Here is a 9,018-nt window from a genome sequence, read left to right as displayed (position 1 = left end):
TGTGTGTGCACAGGCAATAGTGTTGACTCGGTGTGGTCAAAGCCGGGAAGGGGACTCCCCCCACCATCCCAAGGCTTGGAAGGCCCCAGCTGTGGGATCTCAGCCAGCCCGCTCACCCCTCCCGTCTCTCTCCAACCTTGCCTCTGGCAGGATCTTGAACTGATGTTGGAATTAAAGGCCACATCTGTTCCTGATTGGGTTTGGAATGGAGTTTGGGTGTCCTGGGAGCAAGCTGGGGGGACAAGAATAGGGTTGAGCTGCAGGGAGGAAGTCTTCAGGTGGGAGTGGGATGGAGAGGAGGGCTGGCACTCAGCGCTGACATTCACAGTCCAGGCCATCCTGCCACCCGACTCCAGATCACTGGCTTCAAACCACAGTGATGGATGAAGCCTTTCCCGTCCATGGTAGGATCAGGAGGGAAATATGGAGGGAGACCCCGCTGTTTGCAGCAGCCAGGAATAGGGAAGATCAGCATGAGAATGTAAGCATGCTGGAAGCTACCGTCTCTGCCGCAAAGGTCCCTGGATGAGATCTGTGATCAGTCAGGAATCGAGCTCCTTCAGAGAAGGACAGGGGACCTCAGAAGAGATGAGTGGGGCTCAGTGGGTGGGGTGGGAGTGAGGCAAATAGTGGGAAGGTGACCATAGTTGTGGAGGCAAAATTCCACGTATACGATCTGATAAATGAAATTGAGATGATTTCCCCCCAGAAAATCTGAGGCATGATATTGCTTCTCTTTAGGTAGGTTCAAGGCCAGGGGCTCTAGGGTGCAGTGGTGGGCTGAGCTTGGATTTCAAGGCCGTGCCTGGGTGACACAGGGATCTTTAAGGAAGAGGTCCCTGGGGGTCAGGTGCCGAGGCTGGAGGGCTTGGTCCCACTGACCTCCCCCTCAAGGGTCCTCTTTCCTCTCTCACGTGGGCTTTTCTCTCAGGTTTCAGAGGAGTCGGGCAGGTGACTCAGATGTTCCCTCAGGGTTTGACCACAGAGACTTGGGAGGAATTTCCGCTCAGGAGAAAGTCTGCTGCCTGCCCTGCCCTCTCCATCCGCCCTCCCCGGGAGCACCCTCCCCGGGGCCTCCACCTGCATCACGCTCTCCTTCAGAGACACCTGCTGCGTAGTATCCAGTCCCTGCTGCCTCTCCAGACTTGCCAGCTGGGGGTGGGGTGGAATGGGGAGCAGTGCAGGGCCCCCCAGGCTGCAGTGGGACTGCAGCAGTGACAGGCACTACACCCTGAGTCCAGTTCTGTTCTTGTACTTGGACAACGTCTGAGTGTCTCCTGGGATACAGGCGGCTCTCCCTGGCCCCTACTCCCTCCTTGACAGTCGCCTGAGCCTGAACTTCCCTCCCCGTTTGACAACCTCCACCCCAGTGCGGGCTTTAGACCTTTGCGGGGCGCCTTCCCCATTCCTGATTCTCAGTCCTTCATGCTGAGAGTCTCCGATGAGTCTTTCCCATGAAGATCACTGAGGCTTTGAAGAAATCATTAATTTTTTCTTTTTTGAGACAAAGTTGCCTTCTTGTTGCCCATGCTGGAGTGCAGTGGTCCGATCTCGGCTCACTACAACCTCCGCCTCCCAGGTTCAAGCGATTCTCCTGCTGCAGCCCCCCAAGTAGCTGGGATTACGGGCATGTGTCACCATGCCAGGCTCATTTTTGTATTTTTAGTAGAGACGGGGTTTCACCATGTTAGTCAGGGTAGTCTCGAACTCCTGACCACAGGTCATCCATCTACCTCAGGCTCCCAAAGTGCTGGGATTACAGGAGTGAGCCACTGCATCCAGCCAGAATCATTAATTTAAAAGCCCTTTAAAAACCCCTGGGTTCACATTAACTCATGATCTTGACCATATCCTTGGCAGAAAATATCATCTCCCACTGATCCCCATCTTAAGGGGTATCTTCTCTGCTCCTGGAGTGGGTGTCAGGATGGGTGGGAGGGTCCCAATGTGGAGAGCGGCCTAGGACATGGAGAGACGACACCCTGTGTTTGGGCCACACCTCTGAGGTTTTCTTTCCAGGACAGCCTGGTTTCCCCTCTTCGGCCTATTGTTCCACCAGATTTCAGACTGTGAGTTCTGATTTTTAGTCAGAAGAATAAAGTTTCTGGGACTGGAGATGTATCTGCCATGGGAATTCAGTGTGTCCCCAGCTGTGAGATTGACAGAAGGGGTTTCTCCCCAGCCCCATCCCGGGAGGCTCTGCTTTGGGCCTCCTCAAGTCCCCAACCCCTTCCCATTGGCCCTTTCCCTCCCCTGGCTTCCTGCGGACAGAGAGCAGAGGAATAAAGGCAGAAGGCAGTGTGAGGGCCGCTGTGTCTGCTGCCTGGATTCTCTGGGCTCACTCCCATGGTGGTAAGTTCTTCCTTCCTATGTCCCTGGTCATCTGCTATCTGGTTGGTCATGCTTGATGGTGAGGCCTGGTGTTACCAGTGGACATGTGCTCAGGGAAGAGAGGGCAGAGCCTTTGGAATTTCTAGAGAAATGGCTCTGGGGTGGAGGTGGGGGTCCGGGCCAGCCAGGATGCCCCTGCAGGTGCACAGAGGCCCTCGCCTTCAACTGTGGTCCCAGCTGAGTCTCCTTGAGGTGGGAGAGGCTGAGGTTTTGGGTGGTGGGAGAGGAACGATGGGTCCGGTTCAAGAATGGAGGGGAGGGCTTTGGGCTGGAGGTGAGGACTCTCCGCAGGAGTAACCTGCAGCCCTCAAGTTCCGTGGGTGTTGCCTCCTTCCTCCCTAGGGGGAAGTGGTTTTGGAGTCTGAGTCACTTGAGCTCCATCTGTCTCTTCCCTTATTTGGGGGTGACTGTGCCATTGGAATCCAGGCCCTCATTCAAGCGCAGCCTCTGGATCCAGGTTTTGGAATGACCCTGTAGATTTCAGCAGGCCCCCTGCCCTCTCCGCCGACGGACCTGTCTGTGTGTGCGTTGCTCTAGCCAGAGCTTGGAGACCGGCTGGGCCATCTCAGCCACCTCTCTACCGCTCCTTGTTGAGACCTCATCCCCCGGTTCCAGCCCAGTCCTCTGTCAGCTCTGGACTCGCTCTTTGCTCTGTTCCCCACTTTAATAATGGGACAGTCCTCGATATCAGGAGATTCAGGCACTGGGGCAAAGGCTGGTGACTAAGGTGGGAGCTGCTCCTGGAAAACCTGTCCCCAAACTGCAAGGGGCAGAGAGAAAATCCTGACCCTTGAGCTGCTCCGCCATCTGCCACCAGGCCTTTTAAGGAGGTCGTCTTGTCACCTTCCTGCCCCAAGCCCCTGTTTCAACAACTCCCAGGCAGGAGAGTCTGCGGTCTCCCTTGGAGCCTGGCTGTTCTCCTCGCACCAGCTGCTCCAGCGTTTGCTGTGGGCCTCACTGTAACCTGGCTGATACAGACAGGTGCTCTTGTTGCTGGATTTCAGTCTCATCCTGGGTTCCAGTCTCTGATTCTTTGAGGGAGAGGCCTTAGAGGTAGGCTAGTGCTGGTAGTGGTCAGAGCAGGTCTGACTCCCTGAGGAATGAGATCTTCCCTTCTCCCTCTGCAGAGCTGCACACCGTGATGGAGACCCCTCTGGAGAAGGCCCTGACCACTATGGTAACCGTATTTCACAAATACTCAGGGAGAGAGGGTAGCAAGCTGACTCTGAGTAGGAAGGAACTCAAGGAGCTGATCAAGCAAGAGCTGTGTCTTGGGGAGGTAGGTGATCGGTCCCTTATCCTCCACCCCAAAGTCCAAGTGCTCCCTCTGGGGGACACATACCTGCCTTCAGGTACCCCAGCTTAAGCCAGGGGCAGGGTGGCCAAGGGCTACAGGCAGAGACGAAGACGGAGGGCATTTTGGGCCAGCAAAACTCTAGCCCTCTGTGCAGGAGGATGGGTCAGGGGCTCACTGACAAGGAGGAAGGGCTGAGTCTGGAGCGTTTAGAGGAGATTGAGGAGCCTTCCAGGGTGGGGCCACGTTCTTGCAGCAGTGGCAGTGCCTGGGCTAGGGGCCATGGGCAGTGAAGGGATGTAGGGCGTCCAGGTCCAGCTGTGCACGACTCAAGAGTAGGGGACCCTGCCCGATTCTTCTCTGTGTGCACGGCAGGGCCAGAGCTCTCTGGTAGTGCTGGCACTCACACTGAAAGGTTAATTTGTAAACGTAGGGTGTTGAGGGGACAGAACTGGTTCTCATCAGATGGAGATGGCGGGAAGGAGGTGGCCGACAGAGGGGAAGGCCCATGAGGTGGTTATAATACAATATCCCTGAGGATAAATAGTTTTGAGACGGTCTCACTCTGTCCCCTAGGTTAGAGTGCAGTGGTGTGGTCATGGCTCACTGCAGCCTCGAACTTTCAGGCTCCAGCAATCCTCCCACCTCAGCCTCCTGAGAAGCTGGGACTCCAGGCTAGCGCCACCACACTCAGATAATTTTTAATTTTTTTGTAGAGATGGGGTCTTGCTATGTTAGCCAGGCTGTTCTGGAACTCCTGGCCTCAAATGATCCTATCACCTCGGCCTCCCAAAGTGCTGAAATTACAGGCTTGAATCACTGTGCTTAGTCTTATTATTTTTACAGTTAAAAAAATCGGTGCTCAAATATATCAAATAACTTGTCTAACGACACGCTGCTGTTGGGAGGCTGAGCTGGTGTTCTGGGCCAGCCCTGTGAACCATTCTCCCTGTTTGCTTTACAGTTTAGCCTGGGGGCCTCTCCATCTAGCACACCTTGAGCCCTGCTAGGCCCTCCCAGACAGAAAGTTCACAGGGTGCCACATGGGCAGGGGACAGAGGCAGGTGCGGGCGTCTCCAGCCTGATCTCTGGCCTTCCACCAGGCTCCCTGCATCCTGGAGTTAATGAGGGCAGAGGGAGGGGCCACGGGTCCAGCAGGGGTTAATTACAGGAGGAGAGACGCCCTGGGGAGGGCCTGGCAACAACTGGAGCCCAGGCTAGGGACTAGGGTCACGTCACATTCAGGCATGTTCCGCCTCTGTAAGTCCCAACATCCTGTCTCCAGGAAAACCTGTAGCTGACGGCAGTGATGAGGAGACGGCAGGAGCTGCCTATCTGTATTTTCTTCCTGTTCCACCCAAAGGACCCTGACTCCATCATCCTGGTGGAGCCGGGCTGGGATGTCAGGGGACCAGACAAGAGTGCACAACCAGGCTCCAGGCTCCAGGCTCCAGGCAGGCCTCTATTATGGCTCTTCTAGCAGGGGAGGGATACAGTGGCTTCACAGCCCCAACGCACTGCTGTCATTGAGAGACACTTTGTCTGGGCTCATTCTCAGCTAGTCCTTAGAGTGGGGAGAGAGTCAGTCAGTGACTTGTATAATGCTCAGTGCCACACAATCAGCAGCTGGGTTTTTTTTTTTTTTTTTTTTTTTTTGAGATGGAGTTTCGATCTTGTTGTCCAGGATGGAGTGCAATGGCATGATCTCACTCACTGCAATCTCTGCCTCTCAAGTTCAAGTGATTCTCCTGCCTTAGCTTCCCAAGTAGCTGGGATTACAGGCATGTACCACCATGCCTGGCTAATTTTGTATTTTTAGTAGAGACAGGGTTTCACCATATTGATCAGGCTGGTCTCGAACTCCTGATGTCAGGTGATCCACCCGCCTTGGCCTCCCAAAGTGCTGAGATTACAGGCATGAGCCACTAAGCCTGGCCCAGCAAGCTGTTTTTTATCAGGTATTGGTATAAAACCTAGATGGTTGTTTCTGTGGCTGGGGGATGGTGTTTCGGGAAAGGCAGGCTAGGCTAGCATTCCTGCTGTCATTTATTTCCATCCAGGAGTCAGGTCCCTCACCCCCTACCTGGTGCCAGGCCCTTCCCTAGGTGTGGGCAGCGGGCAGACTTTGGGGGTCGAGATGCTGACAGTGTCGCCGACTCAGCTAGGGCTCTCCCTGAGGCTTTGAGGGGGGTGACACCATGCAGTGGTGGGAGGGCAGGGTGGGGAGCAGGGTCTGAGCTGTCCCTCCACCTGGTCTGTGAAGAAGATGAAGGAGAGCAGCATCGATGACTTGATGAAGAGCCTGGACAAGAACAGTGACCAGGAGATCGACTTCAAGGAGTACTCGGTGTTCCTGACCACGCTGTGCATGGCCTACAATGACTTCTTCCTGGAGGACAACAAGTGACTCGGATGCCCTCCACCCTCACCCTGTGCCCCTTGCCGCTGACCTTGGCTGCCCCTCTCACAGCCCCTCTTTGGTCCCCTGCCCTTCTCTCCCTCCCAGATGGACCCTTCCACAGGAGGAAATAAAGTTTCCATCACAGGTGCTGGGAGTTGGGTTTTGAAGAGGTCTTGTCTACCTTGGCCTGGGGAGAGGGGAGCACAGGGGGGTCTCTCCAGTGGGTTGAGACAGCCTCTGTCTCTGGGGGTCAGGGTCCTGGGCCCCCACTCTATTCTTTTCCTTCGTCATTGGTCTTGTCCTGGTTTAGTTTTGCCCTCCTGGAACGTGGGGACGTCAGGCCAGGCAGGAACTCTGCAAGGACGCAGAGGAAGTTGGTTGGACAGGAGGACACTGGGAGGGGTTGGGAGTGGCTCCTGAGGACCCTGACGGGCAGGCAGGCTTGACTTCAGAGCTCAGCGGAGGCCGCCCTGGCAGCACCTGTGGGAAGGGCAAGTCGGCCTCTACTCCAGCCAGTCCCTCTCCTCCATTTTCCCTTCAGCAGCTCCCCGCTCATCAGCTCTGGGGGCCAACACCCTCTCCTCTCCCTGCCTCCCTTACCAAAATCTTTTCTCAGGGGAGGCTCTGAAAAGGCTTTCACTACAAATGGCGCTTACAGGGCTGGGCTCCCTCCTGCACGCATTAACGCAAGGTGCTGTAGTGAATGGAATTTAGGGCAGTGAGGGAAGGCTGGAGGGGTAGGTAGGACTTGCTGCTGGTGGGGGATGGGTGCCGCAGATGTCGTTAGACCGCTGGCTACTCCCCCTCTCTCCTCTGGGGTGACCCTGAGTATCCTCTGCGGGACATCGGCATCCTGTGAGGCGCCCTCCCTGCCCACATGGAGGCTGCGAAGACTCGACGGTCACATTCGCGCTCTGGCAGAGGAAGTGGGGGTGACCGCCGCCGTCCTCCCTCTGCTCCCCTCGCCGGGTCACGTGTCACCAAGAGCAAATTGAGCTGCGCCGCTGAGGGAAACTCCCCGTCACCGGGCGTGCAGTGGGTTCTGTTGGGCTCCCCCTATCCCGTCCTAACCCAGAACAGCCCCGGGCAGGAGGCGTGGAAAGTCGAGGGGGGACTCCGGGGTGTGCGTTGCGTAAGCCACGGCGCGGGGTGGGGCGCGGGCGGGACTTGAGCGGGTGGGGTGGGCTTGGCCGAGCCGGCCTCCCGGACACAGGCCGCTATAAGGCCGGCGGGATCGCGACGCAGCCCATCCCCTCGACCGCTCCCGTCGCACTTGGCCGCCTCGCTACCGGTGAGTTCTCGCCAGGAGCCCTGGGTGCTTTCCAGGGCCGGCTGCCCTCACGCTGGGGGTCCAGCCACCCCCTGCCCAGCCCGTCCCCTGGATCCAGACTGGGGCCGTCTGTGGCCTCCCCCGCTGGAGGGATAGTCAGGAGCAGCAGTGCTGTGCCAGGCAGGCCCTGGGCTAAGGGATCCCAATGGGGTGTACTCTTTTGGGGTGCGGAAGGGAGTGCCCTGGGTGTGTCACTGCCACCAGGTGTGGCCCTGTGAGGCTGTGCTTAGGGCTGCCTGTGCAGCCTCCATCCCCTCCCCTGCCCAGCCATACTCCATAACTTCTGGATCCCCTAAAGGACAGTTCTCAGCGGTGCCCAAAGCTACTGTTCCTATATGCTTCTTAGAATCGTTAAGCCACCTCCCCGGCCTTGGCCCTAGTCTGCCCTCTCCTTCCCCTTCAAGCCCTGGGCTGTCTCCTCATGCCATTGTGTGTGGTCTGAGACTGAGTGGCTGGGGCTAGTGCCGACAGCGTTATTGGGGTGTGTGGGTGACAAGTCCTTGCTCCCACGGCACTGACCAGGCCCTCTGCTGCCAGCTCCAAGCCCAGCCCTCAGCCATGGCATGCCCCCTGGATCAGGCCATCGGCCTCCTCGTGGCCATCTTCCACAAGTACTCTGGCAGGGAGGGTGACAAGCACACCCTGAGCAAGAAGGAGCTGAAGGAGCTGATCCAGAAGGAGCTTACCATTGGCTCGGTGAGTGGCCTCCACCCCAGGGCCCCTCTTCCCACCCTTGTTCTTTGGAAGCAGGATTAGGGGAGGGAGAGGTTCCAGGTGCATCTGACTCACATTTACCCACACTCCAAAGCCCTGCTCCATATGTCTTACTGAGCTGTCGAACCACTCCCGCAGCCGGTAGGGGATGCTCCCAGCCTGATGTCCATCCCTCCAAGTGAGGACCAGCAGCTGAGGAGTAGCTGAGGATACATAATGCCAAAGTGAAACCCGAGGTGGACATAGGTCCTTGGAGATGAGGGAGCGCAGAGCCACTTGTAGAGAGGGTGGCCTGGGAGGGGGAAGGAGAAGAATCCGGGGTTGTCATCACCACTGAGTCTGGATTTCACATTCTATCACATTAGAAGCTACAGGATGCTGAAATTGCAAGGCTGATGGACGACTTGGACCGGAACAAGGACCAGGAGGTGAACTTCCAGGAGTATGTCACCTTCCTGGGGGCCTTGGCTTTGATCTACAATGAAGCCCTCAAGGGCTGAAAATAAAGTGGGAAGGTGAAGACACCTCTGGGGGTCCTCTCTGAGTCAAATCCAGTGGTGGGTAATTATACAATAAATTTTTTTGGGGTCAAATTTCCCCTTGCGTCCTGGCTTCCCAGTGATTTCTGTTCCTCCTGGGCTTCCTTGGTGTAGCGGGGCACCAGCCATCCGAAGATTTGCTCACGGTCAACCTCTGAAAATGACTCACTGACTCGCCAGGCCAGGGACCCACCCTGACAAGGCCACTGCTAGCACATAAGGTGCCTTTATGTGAATGAGGAGAGATGCCCCTCTTGGTTTGGAGAGGGTCCTGGGATGATGGAAATGGTTCCTGGGCTGGGCTGTGACGGGTCTGGGGGCAGAGATAGTCCCAGAGGCTCCCAGATGT

At 56.7% G+C, this 9,018-nt stretch overlaps 2 protein-coding genes across 3 annotated transcripts; both read left to right on the top strand.

Moving 5' to 3' along the window:
- Nucleotides 1-2,246: 2,246 nt before the first annotated feature.
- On the top strand, nucleotides 2,247-6,234 carry S100A5 (S100 calcium binding protein A5). Its single transcript, XM_017513296.1, has 3 exons — nucleotides 2,247-2,352; nucleotides 3,519-3,670; nucleotides 5,949-6,234. Exons 2-3 carry the CDS (start codon nucleotides 3,533-3,535, stop codon nucleotides 6,090-6,092), a joined length of 282 nt encoding a protein of 93 aa, XP_017368785.1. The 5' UTR covers nucleotides 2,247-2,352; nucleotides 3,519-3,532; the 3' UTR covers nucleotides 6,093-6,234.
- An 841-nt stretch (nucleotides 6,235-7,075) lies between these two features.
- Nucleotides 7,076-8,727, top strand: S100A6 (S100 calcium binding protein A6). Of its 2 annotated transcripts, none has more exons than XM_017513297.1 (3): nucleotides 7,076-7,377; nucleotides 7,954-8,112; nucleotides 8,496-8,727. In XM_017513297.1, the coding sequence occupies exons 2-3, from the start codon at nucleotides 7,975-7,977 to the stop codon at nucleotides 8,628-8,630; spliced, it is 273 nt and encodes a 90-aa protein (XP_017368786.1). In that variant the 5' UTR covers nucleotides 7,076-7,377; nucleotides 7,954-7,974; the 3' UTR covers nucleotides 8,631-8,727. The 2 variants fall into 2 exon arrangements, with proteins under 2 accessions (XP_017368786.1, XP_017368787.1); XM_017513298.1 differs by having other exon boundaries at nucleotides 7,111-7,377; nucleotides 7,939-8,112.
- Nucleotides 8,728-9,018: the final 291 nt, after the last annotated feature.

This window comes from Cebus imitator, unplaced genomic scaffold (genome assembly GCF_001604975.1).
Source record: "Cebus imitator isolate Cc_AM_T3 unplaced genomic scaffold, Cebus_imitator-1.0 Scaffold491, whole genome shotgun sequence".
NCBI lineage: Eukaryota > Metazoa > Chordata > Mammalia > Primates > Cebidae > Cebus > Cebus imitator.
The sequence above is the reverse complement of the archived record's forward strand: the minus strand, read 5'-3'. Positions and strand labels throughout refer to the sequence as shown.